The 24,998-nt window shown below is 39.0% G+C and overlaps 1 protein-coding gene across 4 annotated transcripts in view; it reads right to left on the bottom strand.

The window, feature by feature from the left end:
- Positions 1-3,970: 3,970 nt before the first annotated feature.
- Positions 3,971-24,998, bottom strand: part of TTC13 (tetratricopeptide repeat domain 13) — a 77,523-nt gene continuing 56,495 nt past the window's right edge. For 2 of the 4 annotated variants that reach the window (XM_055147657.1, XM_055147659.1), the window contains 11 exons: positions 21,923-22,053; positions 21,346-21,478; positions 19,760-19,852; positions 16,191-16,274; positions 15,521-15,605; positions 11,339-11,445; positions 9,609-9,744; positions 8,171-8,250; positions 5,963-6,041; positions 5,747-5,826; positions 3,971-4,698 (listed from right to left, as the gene is read on the bottom strand). In XM_055147657.1, the coding sequence (XP_055003632.1) occupies positions 4,584-4,698; positions 5,747-5,826; positions 5,963-6,041; positions 8,171-8,250; positions 9,609-9,744; positions 11,339-11,445; positions 15,521-15,605; positions 16,191-16,274; positions 19,760-19,852; positions 21,346-21,478; positions 21,923-22,053 (1,123 nt within the window). In that variant the 3' untranslated portion in view covers positions 3,971-4,583. Of the gene's footprint in view, positions 4,699-5,746; positions 5,827-5,962; positions 6,042-8,170; positions 8,251-9,608; positions 9,745-11,338; positions 11,449-15,520; positions 15,606-16,190; positions 16,275-19,759; positions 19,853-21,345; positions 21,479-21,922; positions 22,054-24,998 lie in introns of all 4 variants that reach the window. The other 2 variants (XM_004620313.2, XM_055147658.1) reach the window with 1 other exon arrangement.

The following is a 24,998-nucleotide window of genomic DNA, read 5'->3' as shown; positions in this document are numbered from 1 at the left end:
GTATATATTTAAAATTGATTCCCCTTATATTTTTTAGTGGCTTTATATATATGAAACTCTGTGTGTGTGTGTGTGTGTGTATTTGGTGATGGTAATCAAATCCGAGTCTCATACATGCAAATCAAGTTTCTACTGCTAAGCCTGGCTCCATTACATGTATTTTTGTATTTTAGTATTGCGGCTTGGTTTTAATTTAGCCATTCATGTCATTCATTCCAATTTGGTGTGAAATTCTTCTACCTATAAACTAAGCTGTGTTTTTGGATTATTTTGTTGGTTTGCCTATTTTGGAAGGTTGTGCAATGCTGTAATATTTGCAAAGTGATAAAGCAATACAGACAAAAGCAGATGTCCTTGAAATTCTTGAAGTTCTGCTGAAGTTATACACCATATTTTCAGAGTCCTCATTTCCTTATACATTCATAACTATGTGTATAACTTAAGTTGATAATACTGATTCCCTAAAATCTTTCCACAGACTTCCTATTAGATTAAGGGTTCACAGCTCAGTTTCTTAGCAGATTCTTTTTTCTTTTTTTTTGCTCCCGACAGTGAATCTAGGCCAACAAGATCTCAAAATGCAATTATTATTGTTCTTTTTAACATTTGTGAAATGAAATAATTCTTATATATGTATTTATCTAAATGGAAGGTGTTATATTCACTTTAGATATTATTTCTATACCAAACTGGTAATTCAGGAATTAATTTGCATGTAAATCATGTTCAGGACCTCAAGTCTATAAATTATTCATAATTGGCATTTTTTAACAAGATTAATTCTAATAAATGACAACTTTTGAGAATATAAACCTGTTCCTTATAGGCTCTAGAATGCATTAAATAATAAAACAAAACATGAATTCCCCTATTCCTGAAAATCTTTCAGTATCTGTACTGCAAACCACAATGCCCAAAAGGAAAAGGGGGAGGGGAGAGAGGGAGAGAGAGAGAGAGAGGGAAAGAGAGAGAGAGAGAGAGAGAGAGAGAGAGAGAGAGAGAGAGAGAGAGAGAGAGAGAGAGAGAGAGAGAGAGAGAGAGAGAGAGAGAGAGAGAGAGAGAGGGAGAGAGAGAGCGCAGCTGCCATAGAGGCAAGCTGGTGGGGTGGAAGGTAATGGGAAGGAAACTGTGGACACTGGTGCTGGGAAATGTACACTGGTGGAGGGATGGGTGTTGGAACACTGTATGACTGAAACCTAATCATGAACAGCTTTGTAAGGGTCTATTTCACAGTGACTCAATTAAAAAAAAACAAACCCTTATGGATCCCTTAATGAATCACCTTGGGAGATCCTCTGATAACATGGTGGCAGCATGCTAATAAGGTACAGTTAACACCAAATAGTAAAAGCAGTACAGGCAAAAGCTGTTGCCTGAGCACCATGAGTGAGAGCTAAAGCCGGGAGAAGTGGCCTAGGGGAAGGGGCTGTCAAAGAAGGCCAAGGAATGTTGTCAGTAGAGAAACATGGTTCAGGAAATCAGGCTGTCAGGAAACCAAATGAAGCTTAGAAAAACTGGAAATCTCTGAATCATCTTAAATCATGCAAGCTAAAATTTTGACCAGTAGAACCTGGAGCTTTGCAAACTAAGTTATAGTCACTTATTCAAAAAGAATTTATTTCATGTATAAGGGTGTAGGATGACACTGCTTTGTCCTTTCCCCTTTGCCACAAGGAGCTTAGGTTTATCCCCGGTCACACCCATCAAGGTGCTCCTGAGTCACTTCCATTCCTCTGTCTATCTGTAACCACTTCTCTATATTCTCTTCCCCAGTTAATTAGCTTTTCCCCCTAATCAGACTCTGTTAATTTGTAAGGTCAGATCTTTCTAGGATACTGAACTTATACTGTAGTTAATATTTTGCTTTTCTCTTCTCCTTATGTCTTTTGAATAGTTTACTTTAAAGCAATGTCCTTTTTGTATAGACACAAGAAGACAATATTATGCTTTTGTAACTTGGGATTTAATTGGCTTTGAATAGTATTAATTCCCGGGCATCTGCTTTCTCAACTTAAGCCTCAGTTGCCCTCAGTTCCTAGCACCCCAAAAGCAGGGTCCCGACGAGGGATGGGACGGAACCAGGGCAAGCGGTGAGTTATGTGCTACCCTGGCATCGAGACAGGCATGGCCAAAGTGCTAAATTCTTAACTGTAAATTAAGAGCTTGATCATGAACAAATGCTGTCATGATCCAAAAGTAACGACGAGACTAGGACCCTGCTAGGGATAGGAAAGACTAATCTGGTCTGAGCACTGTAGTCTGAGAAAGAGATAGCCCCAGGAGAGCAATTCTATAAGCTTAATACATCTCTTACTGTGTCCATACAAAATGATTAATATTATGAATGCTTATATGTTTGTTGGACAAGGAGAGGAGAAACACATTCATGGGATTTGCCCTTTAGTGGGTTGTCCTGCTGAAAGAGAATCTGTCCTAGAAGCAGCATCCCCTGAGGGAAAGAACTTTAACCTTATTGACTGTGCCCCAAACCCCTCATGCTGGGGGGATTTAACTAGGCTGGAAGAGTGGGTTGTGGTGAGTTTGAGAGCTGGGAGAGAAGCAGAGAGAGATGGGAGTGAATGGAATAAATGGCAACTGATCAAGCAAGTGGCTTGGCCCTCGTTTCCTCCTCTGCCTGCCCTGGGCTGCTCCGGCTGGGCGAGCAGCCCGGGACCACCCCCCACAAAAACCTGGGTGTGGCGACAGGGAGAGCTACTGGGTCTCTCCCCTGACCGCGCCCCTGGCTGAAGTTTTTTTACATAAGGGCATATGGAATTTTTGTGGGCTATCAATGATAACTGGTGAAATTTAGGTGATGAATCAAGTAATTTTATGTTAATGAAAACAGTTTTGGAAAGAAAAAGAGGACTGCTTTGAAGGAGAGACAGTATAGTGGGTAGGGGACTTGCCTTGCATGCAGATGACTGAATTCAATCCCCAGTACCCCACATGGTCCCCCAAACCCCACGAGGAGTAATCCCTGAGCACAGAACCAGAAGCAAACCTTGAGCATGTCAGGCATGGCCCCCACACCAAAAAACATCCAAATACAAAGGACTACCATTAATTCTAATTGCAAATACTTAACATATTTGATTTCATATTATCAGTTAGGAGGTAAAAATCCTAGCACAGCGGGTAGGGCGTTTGTCTTACAGGTGGCCAACTCGGGTTCAATTCCCAGCATCTCATATGGTCCTCGGAGCACCGCAAGGAATAATTCCTGAGTGCAGAGACAAGAGTAATCCCTGTGCACCACCAGGTGTGGTCCAAAAAGAAAAAAAAAAATCTCAGAGCAGAGGAGGCAAGCTTTAATGATTTCCTAAGTTGATGTTTCTCTTTTTTCTTTCACAGTTTTCTCTTTCACAGTTCCTGGACCACCTATGTGTGAATTACCTGAGCAGCAGTGATAATGCAGATTCCAGGCCAACCCTAAAACATCCATGGTAGAGGAAAACTTTCATGTTAGTGTCAGAGACCTTGCCCCCTCCCTTCTTTCCTGTTAACCTCCCTGCACTGCCATCAAAATGATTTTTTAACTGTAAGCCCCTCAAAACTTGGACTTTTGTTTAAAACCATAGGCACTTTCATTCTTCTTCTTTTTTTTTTTTTAATTTTTGGGTCACACCCGGCATTGCACAGGGTTTACTCCTGTCTCATGCACTCAGGAATTACTCCTGGCGGTGCTCGGGGGACCATATGGGATACTGGGAATCGAGCCTGGGTCGGCCGCATGCAAGACAAACGCCCTACCCGCTGTGCTATTGCTCCAGCCCCCTGGCACTTTCATTCTTAAGTATTGAATCAGAGAGAAATTAAAATAATTTGGAAATCACAACAGTTTAATGAACCTGTTTCCCTCAATGTTATTTATCTGGTCTATTTTTTTAAAAAATCAGTAATACTCAGTATGTTCTCATCCCTGAAATTGAAACTAGTTACAAAATAAAACCATACATAATTCAGCATCAAAAACTGGTGACTTAGAGAAATCACCTCTGTTTATTTCTTTTCAACAGAGGAAAAAAAAAACATGGTTCAGTAATTCAACACTTGGGTCACTGACAAATACTGTCTGCATCATTTAAAACAAGAATTCGGGCTACAAGTTCTGTAAGATGGTCCACAAGTATTCCAAAATTCAAATAAAACGAAGAATCTACATGTGAAAATTATGAGAGTTGAAAATAAGATGTCCTATTACAATATGCATAAAAAAAGGTCTTGGAAAAATATCCAAATCTTTGAAGGAAGCAAACACTTCTTTTGTTGTTATTTCTGTTCTTTTTAATTGTTGTTTTAGTTTCAGAGTTAACTGTTTTTGTTGTAAGGAAGAATGTGCATGACTTTGTAAGTGGAAAACAACAGACCACTGACTAATATATCCACATTCCCCTTTCCCACAAAGCCCTCTCATGATTTCATGGTTCAGAAAAGTAAAAAAAAATATTTCAAGTATTCAATTCTTATCAAAAATCGGTATCAAAAGTAATAAAGGACCTAATTTCTTTATAATTCCATGTTTTAAAAAATAACTTAAGCAAGAGGTCCGGCCCTTTACTTGTATAAATACCATAGCATAACTAGAGTTTCTTAAGACACCGTGGAGAGGAGTCAGTGTTTAGCACCTCAATCATAGACCTTAATGTTGGGAACATCTCTGACACGGATGGAAGAGTCTTATATGAAGGTGAAATACTGAAAAAGAAAAACACAAAGAAGGAATGTGGAAATTAGCACAATTTTACAAAAAACTGCAATATATATATGATGTTAAATAATATTACAACATCAGAAAGAAGCTTAGAACAAAGCAGATTCTTCTATAGCTATGAACTGGAAGAACGGTTGGTTCTATCAAACTCTCTAGGTAGTTTAAGTTTTATTTCAGCCCAATATTATACAGTGTTCAGAGGGCTTCTGGAAAATAGAACCAGGGAAGATCAAAATTGGCTAGACTCCTTGCAGGGTAAATATAAGATCATTTCTGACTGTAATTATTGACTCACATATAATCCTCACTTAAATTATAATAAATTACCTTCATCAAATCTAGAGTATAGTAAAATTGCAGCTGAACAGGCATAATGCTTAGAGTATGTCTGAAATGGATTCCAGTACGTTTTCAAATTGACTCCTGAGTAGGAATATGCTCTTTATCTCATATTCTCATATACTCCCTACTCTTATAAAGTAGGGCTGAAGAACTAGTACTGCGGTTAGGGAGTATGCCAGGCACAGACACAACCACAGTTGGATCTGAGGAGCCACACTGCTCCCTTAAGCAACTCAGTTCATGGCCCTGGAGGCTCCCAAGGACTATCATGGTAACCATGTGGTCTCAGAACTCCAGGACCTGCGTAGCACTGCATCTTTGGTTCTTGGCATTCAACCCAGAGACTTTGTTGGCCAAGAATCGTAGCAGTGGACCCCGAATCTCCCTGAGCACCACTGGGAGCCTCTACCCCACAAAGAAAGGTAATAAAGTAACCAACTGAAAGGAACAACTGATAGTATAAATAATAGATTTATCATTTTTCTTTCAAAAACTAGTTTCACTACTTACCCTTTAAGGGGTGTTACACAGTAATAAAACATTTTCACCATAAAAACAGGTATTTATTAAACTGTATAATAAACTTATAAAAACAAGTATAATTCCAGTGCCATATAACTCCAAAAGTAATGGAAGAATCTTTTCTCACTTGTTATATTACCCTCTTGTTGACCTCTCATAAGTAGTTACCTTTTCAAGTTCATCCAGCTTTTAGCTATTTTGCTAAAGGCCTCTGAACCAGGAGCTGTCATAGCTTCAAAGTCAACTAACTGAAAAAGAAATTTAGGAATGTGATCAGATATGGAGGAGACAGGTTCATTTTGGGATCCATTTGACTCATATTTTAATGCAAAAAAATTGGGATTTAAATACAACCAATCATTTTCCCTTCCAGCTCCAACATACCTTCCCTTTGGGAATTTTTCCTGCAACTTCTTTTCCACTTGCCATCAGTGCTCCCACGATCACTGAGTAAGCTATTACGCTAATTAAATAGAGAACAATTACTGATCAGCCCAAGTCTATAAAACACTGCTTTTAAAAGTTCTCCTTCTTTTTGTTTATTCTTTTCTTAGAAATATGAGTAAGAAATGTGCTTGCTTATATATTCTAGCAACTTTATGAGGCTTGGGCTTAAAATGTATATATGTAATATATTTTATACTATAATACAAAATTATTATACTAATTATACTAAATTATTATAATACAAAATTATACTAAAGTACAAACATCTATCATTTAATCCTTTAAAATTTTGCTCACCCCTCCCCCCAAAAAAGTGAGCACAGTCTCATAATATGCTAAGAAATCAGTTTTAACATATTTTATATTCTGTGTGCCCCCTATAAAAGGCACCCCAGGACAAAGATTAACTAAGGTACAGTTGTTGTGTAGGAGGCTGGTGAGAAGAGGCAGCTTGAACATTGGCAGAGAAAGTATCCAAATCCAATAAGTTAACATCAAAAAAGTGAATCATTCTAGGGGTCACCTAGTAAGGCAGAACTCACAGCTTTTGTATGCTACATTTTCAAGGAGTTGGGAAATCATGGGAGGCAGAGAAGGCAGGAAAATGGGCTGATCTGGAGTGAAAAGCATTCCCACAGGCATGAAAACATGAAGAAAAGCAAGAAGTTGAAGCAGAGAGGCCAACAAAAAGACTCCTAAGAAGTTTCACAGGGCCCAGGAAGGGTAGGTAATGAGGCAACAGTAACCAGGGCAGGACTCAGACAATGTATACAACGCTGCCAAATTTACACTTGATTCAACAGTGATCACAATAATAGGTTCAGGTAGTTTGCACCTGAGCTAACGGGTAGATCTATGGGGGACAGCAATGGTAGGAAGAAAAGCTGGGAGGCAAGGAAGTTAGAAAGATTATTGTGTGTGATGACAAGGGTCTGAACTTTGGCACTAGCAGTGAGCATAAGGAAAAATATACAGGTTTAGGAAACAGAATCAACAGCATGTAGAAACTGGGTAAGAGGAGAGGATGAAGGGCCAGAGGGAAGGGACATCAGATAAAGCATTTGTTCTTCAACCTCCAGCACCACATAAGGTTCCCCAAATACCAGGGCTAAGCCCAGTGCACAAACCTGAGAGTAAGAACTCAGCAAAATAAAAAGGGCAGTATGCCACATATGAGCCAATGGAACAGTTGTGAAGACAAATAATAAAATGGTGGGTATCTACACAGCGCCTGCAGAAGTAGCTGATTATAGGAGCTATAGATAGATTGCAGGCACATCATGTATCCAGTGAAAAAAACCTAATTATGCTAATATAATATCTATGTTCCTGTTTTAGTTCAATGCCTTCCATTATCACAATAACAATTACTACCACATTTAGGACAAATTTATTTTATAAAGTATTAAATATAAATATATTCAAACATATTATTTTGGTCAAGTCTTGAATATGCCAGCTAGCAACAACATGCCATTTTATTTACATAAGTCACTGCACACTTTTCTGGATAAAGAAAAACATAGTGATTTCTGGTTAAAAATATTCTTGATGGATTTAGAAGTAGCTAAAATTTATTTGAAATAATAAAAACTGTGGAATAACAGGTGAACATATAAAATGTATAAAACATTGGGGAAAAAGTTCAATTGACAAAAAATTTAAGGGGAGGGAAGAAGACATGGTAAACATCTTGGCAAACACGAGAAACTAAAATATAGTGAGTACAAGGCATGGAGAAAATCAGTTGATTTTTGTTATGAAGCTGAATCACTAGAATGTAAAAGTAAGCACACTATATACAAACTACCTTTCAGGGCCTGAGAGATAGTACAGTGGGTAAAGCACTTGCCTTGCAAGTGACCAACTCTAGTTTGATCCCTGGCACTGCATATGGCACCCTCAGCATTGCCAGCAGTAGCCCCTGAGCCTAGAGCCAGGAGTTAGTCCTGTTCACTGCTGGCCTGTGCCTCTCTGCAAAAAACAAAAACAAAAACACCCACAAAACTATCTTTCACAATTCTTTTGATGATATGGCAGATTAAGAAAATACTTTTTGTATTCTTATAATTGTGAGGTGTACTTTTGCACTTACACTCAAAATAGTAAATGTAAAAACTTTTAAAATTATAGAATATTGCTCACCTGGATCCTCGTGAGAGTGGCATTAAATTATAAAAGTAATAAACTAAGGATAATATCAAGTTGCAAACAGCATCAGCATCCTATGAAAAAAGAAAGGTGCTCATAATATTAAATATTGAATTATAAACCAATTTTTTAGTAGGTGTCACTGTATCACTGTCATCCCATTGTTCATCAATTTGCTCAGGTGGGCACCAGTAACATCTCCATTCATCTTAGCCCTGAGATTTTAGCAATTTTCTTTACTCGTCCTTCCCAGGACGGTGCTGCACTGCAGGCTCTTTTGGGGTCAGGGGAATGCCCATCATTGTTACTGGTTTTGGCATATTAAATATGCTACGGGGAGCTTGCCAGGCTCTGCCATGCGGGCAGGATGCTCTCAGTAGCTTGCCGGGCTCTCCGAGAGGGAGAACTAGACAATAAGAGGTTGCACAGCCTCAAAAGCGGCTGCGCACTTCCAGGAGCTTAGAAATATTAGAAGTAAATTTACTGTAACTATTTTTTAGTAGGTGACATATAAAAATGACTTACATCAAGAAAAGAATACTTCATTCCTCTCCTATAAGAACCTACTTCTCATATTCTTGGAGCTTTTTTTTATAGCTTTTGTATGTTTTATACTGCTCATATGTTTTATAAAATCACTCCCAGTGGTTCTGGAGCTCCTCCTCATGAGGTTCAACCACAGGGTGTGGGTCCGACTGGTGCTTGAGCAGATACTGCACTGCTCAGGCCCAGTGGTTTTGGGGGGTTAGCAGAACAACACCCTGTTTGAGATTTAATCTAGGACCCCAAACAACCTAAGTATGTACATTACTACTAGCACTATCTCTCTTGCCCTACTATATCATTTATTTTTAACAAAAAAGATATATATACAGTTCAACTCAGAGCATTATTTTCCTAGCTATCTTAAAAATTGCAAAAACCTTTTTTTTTTTAATGAATATTTTTCAAGGGTCTTTAATGTTGTATCAAAGGTGACATGCCAGATACTAACTTAAAAGAGACACTTTTAGGTGGGGTGGGCAATGGAGGGAAAAGGTCACAGATAAGGAAAAAGCCATTAAGTGCAGGTTTGGTCTTCTTTACTATGAATCAACTTTTTGTTTAAATCTCTATGTGTGTGCACACACACCAACGATTAAATCCAGGGTCTGCTACAAGCAAAGCAGTAGTCTATCACTGAACTATTCTCCTGGCCTTGACTGAAATTTCAACTGTATGATAATGCAGTGTAGTAACTATATAAATTTACCATCTACCCATGCAATTACTATAGTTACTTAAATATGAGAATTGCTTTATAGAGAGTTCATAGGACAAAAAAAATTCTTTTAAACAAACCTTAGATATGTAATACCAATAAAGGGCTAGAGGTTTTAAAAAGCTCACAAAAGGATCATAGGAAACGGATAAAATGAAAACAAAAACCTACCCCAAATTCTGATGATAGAATGAGTACTTTTCCTTTTGCTGTTAGATCTTTATAAAGTGCATCTATTTCAGCATGATATAATTGTGTTCTTTCTTCTGTGGTCTGAGTTTCTACAGAAAATAATATATTGCCAACCCTAAAAATACAAGAATGTGTCAAAGAAAAAAAAAAGAAAAGAAAATGTGTCAAATAATTATACTACTCAAGGTGGCCAACACAAAAGTAAAAAAGAAAAAGCAAGCAGCATGCTACTGGCATAAGATATACCCTAAAATGTATTCTTCCTTTCTACATACAAATGAGTCATGCTTCAAAAGTAGTATTTTTTCATAAAATATGGTATTTCCCTCAGTCTAAGCAAAAGTTTCTATATGAGCTTAATCCAGAACAGGAGATTACAACTACATATAGTAAATAACTACCTTACAAGAAAGGCAATGAATAGGGTGAAAAAGACTGCTGAGATAAAATGCTATGCTTCAAGGAAAAGAAATTTCATGTAATTTTTATTTAGGATTCCATTTCTGCCTCATAATTTAATCTGAGAACACACACACACACAATGGAGGTTGCAATGAAGAATACATTTTACATTAATAGCAAACCCCAACTTCATTTTTTACTTTTGGGCAACACCAAATAACACTCAGGGCTTATTCCTGGCTCTGCGCTCAGGAATCATTCCTGGTGGTGGTTAGAGGGCCATATCGGGTGCCAAGAATTGAACCCAAGTTAGCCAAGTGCAGGGCCATGCCCTATCTGCTGTACTCTCTCTCTTTCCACCCTAACAATTTTATTTTAAAGCAGGAGAATTATCTTGAATGGGAAAGGTACTTTTATAAATGACTTGGGATAGAGATTGAGACCTTAAGAAAATCGGAAAATCTGGAAGCTGCTAAGCTGGTGTTTATTCAAGAAACCCTGTGTAAGCTCTGGCAAGGAACCTGATGAAGAGGCTCCTACAGTTTGAGAGTAAAGGCACTTGAGAAAGCCACAGTCCAAGGGGCAGAGTGTCTGAGAGAACATAATTTCTAGCAGTGCACTCACATAAACTCCCTGCAGTCACTGATACTAGGAGGCTAAATAATGAGGTGTGGGCGGACACCATAAAGAGGTCCCTGGGCTGCACCTGTGATTCTTGGCCAATCAAGTGGCAGTTCAATGCAAGGGCCCAAGAATACCATGGTGCTCGGGCCCTGCTCAGTACAGAAACACCCAGGCCACCATGCTGATGCTTGGGGCCTCCAGAGTCACATCCTGCAATGCTTGGGGCCTCAAGGGCTGCATTCAGTGATGCTCTGAGGACCAGGTGGTGCCAGGAACCAAATCTGCGTTATTAGGTTTAGACAACTTGGGAATTTATGTCACATAATACTCCAAATGTCACTTTAAACAAATATCTGGGTCTAGTTACACTGGACCTTGATAATTTTCTCTTTTCTTTTTTTTCTTTCTGGGTCACACCCAGCGATGCACAGGGGTCACTCTTGGCTCTGCACTCAGGAATTACCCCTGGCGGTGCTCAGGGGACCATATGGGATGCTGGGAATCGAACCCGGGTCGGTTGCGTGCAAGGCAAATGCCCTACCCGCTGTGCTATCGCTCCAGCCTCAATAATTTTCATTTTGAAATAAAGCAAAAATCAACATATTGAACTTCCCACGAAAATGTCAATACAAATATATGTATTTTCTGCTACCAGCCCATCATGTACTTAAAAGCATACATACTTGTCTCCTGTGATAGTAATTGTGAATCCATCATATTCCTTCCCTTGATCTTTGAGGCTGCGAACTTTTGTATTTACAGTGAACCCATCCTTAGTTTTAGTATTAAACTGCTTTTAGGGAAAAAGAAAATTCACATTACTATTACATAAATCATGGTAAACCCCAAAACCATCAATCTATAATGCTAACTTCAATTTCCACGTTTTTAAAAAGGGTTACAGAATTCTATTATGCAAGAGACCAAGGTTTCTCCATTTTAGCAATTGGTAAAGGACTTCTCTGCCTGCTTTTACTTCTAAACACAAACTCAAAGTTCAATTTACATTCAGAATCCCCTGTCCCCCACAGAAGTCAGCAGAGAGCCTCTACACAAAAGGTTTGTAGCCTGTGCTAATCAGGAAGGGATACTGATCATTTTCAAGAGTTCATATTGAATCTTTTTTCACATTTATCTTAATAGACAGTTATTTGTAGCAGAATAGCTGCATCCAATATCCTTTAACTTCAAAACTACTCACTCAAAGCAGTCTGATTTTTCTGGAATAAGAATCAGAAATATTTGTCAAGTGGCAAATTCATTCTCTCTCTCTCTCTCTCTCTCTCTCTCTCTCTCTCTCTCTCTCTCTCTCTCACACACACACACACACACACACACACACACACACACACATTCCGACTCTATAGAGCATGGAGATGTTTATCTACAGACCTAAGAATGGTGTTCAGGGGTGATAAGTAAAAGGGCAGTTTTGGATATCAGCATTGTTTTAAAATATTTTTAATACAACTGAAGTTTCAGAGAAATGGTACAGCTTGCCTTCCTTGCAGTCAACCCTGGTTTGATCCCCAACATCAAATACGATACCCCTGAGCACCAGGAGTCATCCCTGAGGACAGAGTAAGCCCTGAGCACAGCTGGGTGTGTGCCACCCCCACAAACAAAAAAGACCCCAAACTGAAATTTCAATAATTTGGTCCTTTTATTACTCCATAAAAGTCTCCCCAAATCTATTTATTTATGTTGCAAACTTTTTATAGAACTGACTGAATAAAGAGACAACAAAAAAAAAGAGGCAGTACTTCATGAAAGACACCACTGGGAGGCAGGGAAGGAGGTGGGTTATCCAGAATGGTGGCAGGACATTGGATGAGGAAAGGAGATGTGGAATGAGTGGACATGAATGGACAGCACAGATGAGCAAACAGCAACAGAAACCAAAATGCCTTTCTTGGGGAAAAAAATATTCTTAAAAGAAAATTTTATTTTATTTTAGGAAATACGGTTACAATAGTGTTTAAGTTTGTAGTACCACCACCAACTGCCATGACCCTCCACCATTGTAATTTATGACTCCTCTGGTCTGATCACCAATTCCCTCCCCCCATGAAGTAAGTTTTTTAATCCAACGTCAAGGGCATGTTATTGTTTGATATTATCTATCCCTTATTTTGTCTCTATGTTCCACAGATGTGAGATCATGCAGTATTATTTTTTTCTTCATCTGACTTTTTCACTTAACATGATACCCTCCAATTCTACTAACATTGCAGCAAACTATGATTTTTTTCCCCCCTACATATACATAATATTCCATTGTGCATAACACAACTTCTTTTTCCATTCCCTGTGGTTGGCTATCTGGATTGTTTCCATATTCTGGCTATTGTACAATGATCAAAGCTTTGGGGCTGGAGTGATAGTGCAGTGGGTAAGGCATTTGCCTTGCACATAGCCAATCTGGGTTCTATCCCTGGTATCCCATGTGGTCCTCTGAGCACTACCAGGAGGAATTCCTGAGTGCAGAGCCAGGAGTAACCCCTGAGCATCAACCGGTGTGACCCAAAAAAAAAAAAAATTTCAGATGTAACGTTTTTGTGTTTTGGGAGTAGATGCCAGGTGAAATCACCAGTCATATGTGAATTCTACTGTTGGATATTAACTCCAAGTGTTTGAGCCATGTAGTTTCTAGGGAACTGATGTATATTTAATTTGTCTTTTCAATAAAGTGCATTGTATATTTCAGTGAAAGCTATTATGGCATCACATTTCACCAAGCAATTTATATACGAAGATATTAAAGTACTTCTGTGTGCTTTTATTTTATTTATTTATTTTTTTTTGGCTTTTTGGGTCACACCTGGCGATGCACAGGGGTTACTCCTGGCTCTGCACTCAGGAATTACCCCTGGCTGTGCTCAGGGGACCATATGGGATGCTGGGATTCGAACCTGGGTCGGCCGCGTGCAAGGCAAACGCCCTACCCGCTGTGCTATCTCTCCAGCCCCCTTCTGTGTGCTTTTAAGAATGAATCAATAGCCCTGTGCCCTATCCACTGTTCAGGCCCCAATCATCATTTAATTAAAATATTTTCTGTAAGAACTTGTTGATTAAGTAGATGGAAGCTTGTTGTTATTTCTATGAGTGTACTATATTTCTCTTTCAAAACTTTCAGCTTTTGTTATGAGATACTCAATGATGATCAGACAATATAATATTTCACATACCAAATATGCTTGTATCAAAGATAAATATTGTTATACTGACCAACTATAAAACCATTCAAAATTAGAAAGGCTGATTTAACATAAATAAAATTAATTTCCAAAGTTTAAAAAAATTTTCTGAATAAATTTACCTTATAGTACTATAGTATTAAATTATAATCTAATTTAAAATTAAATTATAAATATTTCTGCTGAGATTTTCCATCAGTATATTGAAATTTTCAGTTAAGTCCTTGAACACTTTTATGAATTTAACAAGGACTTCAAAAGAACTAATTCCAATCTCCAAATAACCTTTGAGTCTGTTGCTCTTAATTGTTTTTTATCCCCCTCAAATATAAGTCATAATTTTTGCTTCTTTACTAATCTAATTTACTCATACATGGGATATAAAAAAAAAATCAGGAAAATAGACAAGTCAAACAAAACAAACCCTTGGATTCTGAACACAGAAATCAGGTGACTAAAGAGGAAGTGGTGAGGGATTCTAATCCATCATGGTGGCAGGAATCTGGCATTTTGGTGGTGGGTATGCTGTAGCACTGCAGCACTGTCATCCCGTTACTCATCGGTTTGCTTGAGTGGGCACCAGTAACATCTCCATTGTGAGACTTGTTGTTATTGTTTTTGACATATTGAATACACCACGGGTACCTTGCCAGGCTCTACCATAGGGGTGGGATACTCTCGGTAGCTTGCCTGGCTCTCTGAAAGGGATGGAGGCTGTAGTAACCTATATTTTTAAGAGGTGTGAAAGCATATCCATAAAACACACACTTTTTATCCCCAAAGTCTGATTATACTGCTTTGTTGTAGGAGGTAAATTTTTATTTGGTAAACTATAAATTCACTAATAGATCCATTTAATTCTTTTAGATTTGGTTTTACTAGAGTGATCCATTTAGTCTTTTGTCCTTTGTCTTACAGTTCATACCTCATTCTAGAATGTGGTGTTTTATTACTGCGTTCTTATTTTAATCTGGGTTCTTAACGAAATGTCTAAAATGCTCACAGAAATCCTACATCCTGGTGAAGTCAAAATTCCAACTGTCAGAACTGCAAAACCTGTGCTGCCTCATCCCCGCAACAGCCTCTCCTGGTTGAGCCCCCCAAACTCCCATCGCACATCCCATCTCTCTGCCAAGATGACCAGGAACTCTCACACTGACCTCTGGCCACTCCCCACCTTTCTCAGATCCCTTGTCTTTTGTATTCTGCCTTGCAAATTCTAGTCACTTTCAGAGACCTAAATTTTAATCTTGAAAGTTAATCTTAATTTAGCAAACTCATCATCTTCTGCCTTTGCTCCCTCCATACCTTCATATATTGGTCTAGTAAATCAAAGTCTTATAACTGCCCAACACCTAAAAACACTGCCTTCATTTGCCTAGTTTTATAATGGTTATGATGTGGAAGGGCAACTGAGTACCAGTCACTCCACTGTAGCCAGAAGCAGAATTTAATTGGATGCATTTTTTTCAGGTTTTCTTTTGCTTCTTATATTAACTGTGTAATTATGTGTATATGTCTGATGCCCACTTTTAAATTTTAATTAGTATTTATAAATTTTAATGCTTATAGCATAATATAAACAGGCACAAAACAGTTGAGTTCTATTTTAAAAAGTGTCGTCATTCCGTCCAAAAAAATCTACTGTAATTTTGACTATAAACTTACCTTCATAATTGGAAGAAGGTCTTCTACTTTATGTACCTTTTCCAAAGCTTCTCTAACTTCCAACAATCCTTTAGGATTATTAGCTCTTAAAAAGAGAGAGAGAGGGGAAGAGGAGGTGGGGAAAGAGAGAGATAGCAATTAAAATTGTTACAGATATAATAATTAAACCATACCTTTTATGTAAATAAACCATCCTTAAATAAGACAAGGTCAATATTCAAAATGGTGGGTCACATATAGTTTCTAAACAATGAGCTTAATCCTAAAAAGTTGTGTGCTGCAGATGAGAATTAAGGAAAAACATAGCAGCCCACTGAAAAGAGCCAAGAGGGAAATATAGAGTAATTAACGGACAATGTTCATGTGTAAGTATCCAAGTCTGGGCTTGGGTAATTACTAAACTAGATTATCACTACAGTTTTTTTTTTTTTGCTCCTAATCCCTCCAGTGCGAAGAACAGGACTCAGGACCTCACACATGCCAGGAATGCATTCTACCTCTGGATCATATCTCAGCCCTCCCGATATTTAAAAATAAATACATAGTTCTGATGACATGGTTATAATTGTTTTAATGTTTATGGTCTTGTACCAATTTTATATTTATATAAAGAAAAAAATCAGTATTTACATGAAAGTTACTACTGTGAAAAAGAAAATTAAAGATTTACCCATGATAAACTAGAATTCTATCTTTAATAAAATGAAGAATTTTCTCGAAATATTCCAGGTATCTCATGTTAATCACCTGACCTCTGTAAAGGAAAAAAAAAGGAATATGTTTACAAAAGGTATGTTCCAAACAACATAAAATTTTATTTATTTTGGTTTTGGGGGCTATACCTGGTTCTGTACTCAGGGATCACTCCTGATGGAGCTCAGGGGACCAGATGGCGTGACAGGGATCAAATCTGTGTTGACCATGCGCAAGGCAAGCACCCTATCCACTGAACTATCGCTCTACCTCTAAACAACACCTGATTTTAGTGTCCATGCAAAAGAATATTGAGAGCTATAAGGCTAATGTAGCTAAAAAATCTGCAATATTCACTTGTTTGCAACCAATGAATGGGAGGAGCAAAGAATACTCTTAGCAAGATTGTGTGTCATCTCTTACTGCTGAAAGAAAGGCAGTAAATTTGGGACTGGAAAGGCCCAGAGAGAAATAAATATCCTCCACCAGTACAGTTCAATCTTTACACTAATTTCCTTTTAGAACCCTTTTGGTTTTTTGGCAATACACCTGCAACTCATTTGGTTCTCATAATGTCATCATCTACTGATGTTCCTTTGAACATTAAACAGCTCAGTCTAGCTGTTTCCATCTGCTTCACCTACTCTAAGCATTCTTTTCTTGGCATTTTGATTGCATCCCTATTTTTTTTTCAAGTCATTCATTTTTATCTAGGGGTTGGTGCTCCCCATAAACTATTCCTAGCATTAGTGACAAATTCATACCAGATGTTCAGGGGGTGGTGAGGTGCTGCTGGGCCACCAATGTGTAGACAACAAATCCTCTACATTTTTAAAATTAATTAATTTATTTTTAAGATTTATTATTGATCGCTGTGAGATAGATCTTTAGAAAGCTGTTCATAATTTGATTTCATTCATACAGTGTTTCAATACCCTCCCCTCCTCTCCTCTATCTCTCTATCCCTCCATCCCACTATCTCCCTCTCTCCTTCCCTCCCTGTCCTGGACATGTGGTTTGCAGGGTAGGTGCCGAAAGGTTATTTGGGATATCCCTTTACCTACTTTTGCCACTCAGTACTTAAGGGTACATCTACACAATAGAATACTACTCAGCTGTTAGGAAAGATGAAGTCATGAAATTTGCCTATAAGTATACCCCTACTTTTAAAACTCCCCAAACTGCATGTACATCCAACATGTTGCTGTTCACATCTAATATGCATATTTATAACAATCAGTACACATCCAGTTTCTTCCTATACAATGTTCCCTTTATAACTGGCATTATGGGAACTTCATAATCCCATCCCCTCAGCTCCGGCCTCCACATGAGTGTGCCTATGTTTTTGTCCCACTGCTACCTGACCTATTGGGGTAACCAGGTGTATGAACTGGAATATGATGATATAGGAAATAGGATGGCCCTCCTAAAGTTCCACATACTCTTGTTTCTGGTGCTCCTATCCTGCCTTATCAATACCTATGTCTTCCCTTCCAATTTCATTTTACAGAGCTTTCCAGAATGTGGTGCTTATATCCACTAGGATTATTATATGATTTAAAAAATAGGAACCGCATCTGGTGGTGCTCAGTATCCATGCAGTGCCAGGAGTCAAATCAGGAGGGTCCTGCACATGGGAGGCAATGTTCTGACATTTGAGTTTTCTTCATGGCCCCATGAATTATTCTATTTTTTTTTTTGGTGGGGGGGCACATTCAGCAACGCTCATGGGTCATTCCTGGGTCTGCACTCAAGAATTACTCCTGGCAATGCTCAGGGGACCATATGGGGTGCTGGGGATCGAACCCAGGTTGGTATTTCCATGTGGACCTGCCACAGAACATGTGAATTGGTGGGCAGGCAGGAGAAAGTGAGAAGGGACTCCTGCCCCTGTCAGGACAGGAGAAGGACAGGAGTCCCTAGAACTCGAGACACCTGGTGCTGCCTGTGTGCTCGGGAAAGTTTTGGGAGAGGCTGGCATGGAAGTCGATGTCCTGTTCTTCCCAGGAGCAGGTGCCCCACTTGGAGAGCTGCCCCCTTCTTTCTTCTGCTGCTCCCACAAAGAGAACCCTCACCTTGCCCAGGCCTTCTGGGCCAAACAAAACGTGCTTTCTACTGTAGCCTCAACCCCGTGCCCTGGGGTGAAGGTGAAGGTGGGGAGAGGGAGAGGCGGTTATGGATGCCCTGATGTTGTAGGCACTGACTGTTAGTGGGGGCTTTCCCCATCATGCCTACCCCTCAGGAACCTGCCTGCTGGTATTCCACGCAGAGAAGAGCCGGGCCTGCCACCCCAGTGCTCTGGGAAGATGGGAACCCACTAACATCTGTCTTTTGTCCTTTTGCCCTCTTTTTTTTCTACCCCCCACAGTGGCAGAAATGAAACCTAAGGTCCCCCCCTGTGTTTGGTTCTTTCACTGCAAGGCATCACCTATCCACTATACTATCTCTCCAGCCCCTATACAACTTTTTAACCACTTCCCTTTGCCTTCAGAGTCACTCTCTGTACCTATTCTTTCATCTGTTGCCAAAGTGATCATCTGATTGTGCTAATAGTTCACACTGCTTATAATCTTACAATAGATTAGATATCTCTGAACAGGTCTTCATCCTCTTCAGGGAAAATAAAAACCCTTCTCATCCAGTTATTTACATTTTAGAAAAAGGACTATTTTTGGTTTGCCTATTTTTAGTCTAATACTGTCTTGGTTTTTTTGTTTTTTTTTTTTCCTTTTTTGGGTCACACCCAGTGATGCTCAGGGGTTACTCCTGGCTCTGCATTCAGGAATTACCTCTAGCAGTGCTCAGGGGACCATATGGGATGCTGGGAATTGAACCCGAGTCGGCCAGTTGCAAGGCAAACGCCCTATCCACCGTGCTATCGCTCCAGCCCCTAGATTCCTAATACTGTCTTAAATGTAAACTAATCACCAGTCAAAGAAAGTAGTAATACATCCTTGACCATACTCAACTTGCTTGTGGATCCTGTCTTGCCCACCTATCTGGGCACCCCTTTTCTGTCTGACTCTGGCATCCTATATACAAAATCACTCTTAACACACTAGCTAACTTTTTTTTTCTATTTATTTTATTTATTTATTTTTTAATTGAGTCACTGTAAGAACAGTTACAGGGCTTTCAGGATCAAGTCTCAGTCATACAATCATCAAACAGTTCACCACTGACTAACTTGTTTCCCTTCTTCCTTCCTCCCTCCTTCCTTTCCTTCCATCCTTCTTGGGTTACTAACGATACACTGCCCGGAGAACCCTGTGGCACGGGGCAATCACACCTCAGCCTCCAATTACAAAACATGAGCATGGGCCCTTGGAGCTCTCTCCCCAGGACTGTACCTTTCTGGCAACTGAAGTGCCGAGAGGAATTAGAGCCCTTACAGACACAGGATTAGTTTGTTTATTCCCTTGGCACCAGGAGAGTAGCAATGGCTTTTCTGACTAATCTCAGAAGAGGTCCAAGGATGTGGCCGATGGTCTCTAAACATAGTAATTATCTATAAAAGCAGAAAAAATACAGAGAAGGTTATACCTGATTAAATTGATGTGGTTGTTAAAACCTCTGCTGAGACTTCGTGCTGGCATTTGATCTAACCACAGTACTGGCTGGTCTGGATCAGCGATCCTGTAACAAAGAACGTAATAAAGCCAAAGACTTTATAAAACCTAGAAATGTTATAAAACCTAAAAGCATTAAAAATACAACATGGAAGTTTCTGCAAAAATAAGAATTATCCAGTCGATTAAATCTGAAATTGAAACACCAACCTTATAAATCCCCATGAGATGTTCTTATCAGACCAAATAAAGTCAATAATATTAGACTGAAGGGCAGTAATTTTCTTATGAAAATGATTATCAGTGGTTTCCCCCTCTGAACCATACATATGTGGTTAGCCAGGGATGTTCTTTATTTACAAAGCAACTGATGCATGGAAGTTCATTCAAAGGTACCAGAGTAAATAATTTGTTCTCACACATACAAAGTAGAGTTTTTGCCCTACATATATGAATGTGTCAGGTCCTGGGTTCAATCCTGGGTACAATCAAAATTTGAAAAAAAATTTTAGTAGAAAAATGCTTGGAGTTAAGTTCCATTTTATGAAGATTGAGTGTATTTCAAAGCAAAATGATGCCAGGCAGGAAAAATGCCTCAGACAGCTAGAGAATATGCTTTATGGGCAGGATCCCTGGGTTTGATTCCTAGTGCTTCATGGTCCCCAGTATACCATGCCAGGAGGGGTTCCTTCCCAGCACCACCAGGTATGGATCAAGAGTAAAAAAATAGGGAGCTGGAGCGATAGCACAGCGGGCAGGGTGTTTGCCTTGCATGCGGCCGACCCAGGTTTGATTCCCAGCATCCCATATGGTCCCCTAAGCACCGCCAGGAGTTATTCCTGAGTGCAGAGCCAGGAGTAACCCCTGAGCATCGCCGGGTATGACCCAAAAAGCAAAACAAAACAAAACAAAGAGTAAAAAAAATAATTAAATTATAAAACATTTTCAAAATAGGGGGGAGCTAGAGAGAGACAGTATAGATTACTTGCCTTGGACAGACCCCGATTCAAACAGGGTTCCCCAAACTTTCCTGGTGTAGTTCTGGAGGCCCCAGGCTGCTGAGTTTGATCTTGAAGGTTCCCAGAAGCACTGGGTGGCCCAGATAACTCCTGGCACCACAAGTTCTAAGCAGTGTAGTATCCTTGGTTCCTGGCATTAATCTACTGGCCCAGTTGGCTGAGGGTTACCAGTAGCACCCTTCTCCCCCCCAAAAAAAATGCCAGTAATTTCTGACAATCCTTAGGAAGAAAAACATAACTTAAAAGGCTTACTTTTTTATTATTTTAAAATTTTTTGCTTTTTGGGTCACACCCGGTGATGCACAGGGATTACTCCTGGCTCTGCACTCAGGAATTATCCCTGGTGGTGCTCAGGGGACCATATGGCATGCTGGGAATTAAATCCGGGTTGGCCGAGTGCAAGGCACACACCCTACCCGCTGTGCTATTGCTCCAGCCCCAAAAGGCCTATTATTATTAAACAAAACAGGATTCAAAACCTATTAAGTAAGGAGATTTGCATTATTTTACAAAAAGATTCCAGTTTATTTCCATATATTACCGTCTCCACTTTACTGCAATGTCAAACATGTCTCTCCACTGCATCAGTCGTGTTTTTCCATTCATCCGAACCTTTGAATTGGTCCATGTGCGTTGTACAGCTTGCATGACTTCCAATGCTGCCAAGCCCATGGCTAAAAGAAATATTGAGAAAGTAGTTGTAAGTTTTCTTTAATATTAATTTTTACCTACTTTACAATTTCAGTGACAATCAAAAGTCATAAAATATCACAAGTATTGTTAGCTGAATAAGAATGGAGATATAGCACAAAATTTTATGGGTCTATTAAAACTAAAATCAGAGGAAAGAAGAGATATTGCCAAAATTGTCTCCCCCAATTCTGTCTCCTGATTGAAGTACCTATAGCCTCAAAATCTCCCTTACCCATCAATCTCCACACTAATGATGAAGACCTATATTCCATATGTCTGCAATAGCAAAACCACAGACTAGAAACAGCTTTTTTTTTTCAATCCAGAGATTTTAAATAAACACAATTAATTTCTTTAAAAAAAAGAAAAAGAAGCACACCATAGTTTTACAAGCTCTTAGTCATTTTTAGATTATTTCAGAATACCTCTGTGTATTCTCTTGTTTGGTAGGAAACCAGGAGTTTCATACTGCATTAGTGATCCTAAACGATCAGCTACACAAATCAGCTCTTGAACCTCAGGTTTGTAACTTTCAAAATTCTGATGTAGCACATCTCTGAAAGAAACATGGCAAATATGATAAAATTTTTTTACAAAAGACATGTAGCATGGAAAGCAGTTGTTTTCTCTAACAAAAAAAAATTAATCTAGACAACCTATGAGCACAAAATCTTTATTTATACCTAATTAAATACAAGTTACCAAATGAAACTGTTATCAGTGTGTGCACAATCATATCACATACTTGTTCATAATGCTGACAGGCAGCACGCAACTCAGATGGCATCTGCTTAGGAAACCTTCTTAGCAAACAATCTAGCCCGGCTTAAAGACAAAGACATATTTAAAGAAATTCGTTGCTTGGTGTGGCTTTGTCCTTGTTTATGCTATAGTAAATGTAACAGAAACCCAGACAGGTTAACCCCACTACCATGGAGGTTAAGGAATGTAGCCTACTTCTTCTTCTAGGTTACAAACCTATACAACTTGTCTCTGTGCATATCCAGATAGAGAAAAGGTATAAAAGATAAAAAATGACATGTATGGGGCCAGAGAAATAATACAATGGGCAGAATGCTTGCCTTGCATGCGACCAATCTGGGTTCAATTCCAGGTACCCACATCGTCCCCTGAGCCCTACCAGAAGGGACCCTGAGTGCTAAGCCAGGAGCACCACCAGGTACAACCTCAAAACAATACAACCACTACAACAAAATGACATGCATATTTTTATGTGCAGGGTACTTGTAGGGCACTTAACATGAATGGAGTTTGCAGGGCTAGAAGTTGCTCTTGTGAGCTGATGACTGGTGAGTGAATACGAAAAACCTAGGACAGTCCTATACACTAAGACAGACTTTATAAACACTGTATACTTAGGCTATACCAAGTTGAAAACACTTTACTTTCCTCAATAATAAATTAAACTTTGGGGCACTATACAGTTTTTACTGAATTACTGAATTTTTTTTTTTTTTTTAACAAGACACAGGCCAGGGCTATGACTGAGATGCAAGGTACTTAAACCTTGCCACTTCTTTATGCATTTCTGTTCTGTTTCAAATTCATTAATCAGTTCTTCAGGAATTGCTTGTAGGAGTTCCTCAATACCATCTTCTTTACCCACACCTAGGTTTAAGTACCTTGTATCTCAGTCGTAGCTTTAATTATTTTTTGCAACTTCAGCCTTGGCGAATCATTTGATATCATGGCTTAGCCTTTTGTCTTCTTCCAGATGCCACTCATAAACTCCGTAGTACCATAAGGAGTCTGGTAGAGCTACAGAGCTTGTAGATCTTTCAAAATTGTACTTTTGTCTTCCTCAGTTGTTACCAAAGTCTCAGCAAAGATCCTCTTAAGATAGGTGTGTGTATATATATTTTTTCAATTTTTGGTTTTGAGGTTATACCTTGTGGTGCTCAGGGACTATTTCCCTTACTGCAGGTTCAGGTGTCACTCCCAGCAACGCTCAAGGGAATCACAAGGTATTATAAATCAAACCTGGGCCTCTAGCATGCAACGGATGTGCTCTAGTCTTTGAGTTATCTCCCCAGCACTTGGGTAATATATCTTAAAGCCAGGATAACTCCTTGATTCACTGGATGGATCAAAGAAGTGGTTTCTGGAAAGAGTAACTTTCGTATTATGACAAACAATGGTAATAAAGAAAGATGTCTGGGAACTTTATCAATTATAGGCAAATCTTAAAAAAAATTATTTTTATAATAATACTTCTCAATTTGACTAGCACAGCAATTTAGAAGGGCATCTTGGTCATTCCCAACCTCCTAATGCTCCCTGGTATTAAGTATTTGCTCATATGATTTAAGGATTTGGGAGTTTTCACTGTGCCAAATCACAACAGAAGTTTTGACTTGGGGGTCACAGAGAGAGTTTAAAGGGCAAAGCATGTTGGAGGCCCAGGTGAATCACCAGCATCACACAGTCTACTAAGCACCACAAAGAGTGACTCCTGGGCACAGAGCGAGGCACAGTCGTCAAGCACTGCCAGGTGCAGCCCAAACCCACTCAATAAAAGTTTTAATTTATCTTGTAATACTGTGTCAAACAAGACTGTTATCCTTTCCTTAAAAATAATGAAATCTATGGGGCTGCACAGAATACGGCACGTAGGCTGCCTTGCACATGGCCTACGCAGCTTCAGTCCCTGACACTCCACTTGGTCCCTCACGCCCCATCAGGAGTGATTACTGAGTGCAGAACCTAGAGTGAGCCCTGACACTGCCAAGTGTGGTTCAAAAACAAGCAAACAAACTAGTATTGACATCTGCCATTGCCATGACTGGATAAAAGCACCCCTCAACTTGCTATTATGCCCATTATTTTCTGTCCAGTTTTTCATTTAATGTTTTTAATTTGTCCATTTCATAAGACCCCCCCAAATAAGATATTATTTTAAATATGCTTAGTTATACTTAAAATTTTTTTTCTCATTATTTGTTCTTGTACCTGAAAATCTTGCTGTTGGATCAACTGCCTTCTTCCTTAATCAAATGGTTCAGAGATTCCTTTAGTGAATGTGAGTTTTAATTATTTGATTTTAAATTTATTTTTATTTTTAAAAGATAGTTTTAGTGGGTGTAGAATTCTAGGTTGAATGTGACATTCTTTTAGCACTCGGAAAATATTCCATTATCTTCTAACTGCCATAATTGATAATGAGAGCTTTATAGTCATTCCAATTATTTTAACGTTTTTTATTAACCAAGGGTCCTTGATTTACAATACTATTAACAATGGTTTTCCATGCACATACTTCCAACACTACACCTATCACTATCACCAGTGTATCCACCTCCCTTCCTCCAGGGCCCAATTCTCCTCTCTTTCAATCACCCTCATGCCCACCATATAGTTATTCCGATTATTGACCCTAACAAGGAGGTATAACTTTTCTTCTTGTTTTTAATGATTTTACTCTTAATTTTGATGTACTTAGAGCTGAGTCAGGAAATAAACAGGGGAAAAGGCATCATTTAA

Source organism: Sorex araneus, chromosome 9 (assembly GCF_027595985.1).
Source record: "Sorex araneus isolate mSorAra2 chromosome 9, mSorAra2.pri, whole genome shotgun sequence".
In the NCBI taxonomy this organism is placed as follows: Eukaryota; Metazoa; Chordata; class Mammalia; order Eulipotyphla; family Soricidae; genus Sorex; species Sorex araneus.
Note: the sequence above shows the minus strand (reverse complement) of the source record. Positions and strands in the feature narration are given on the sequence as shown.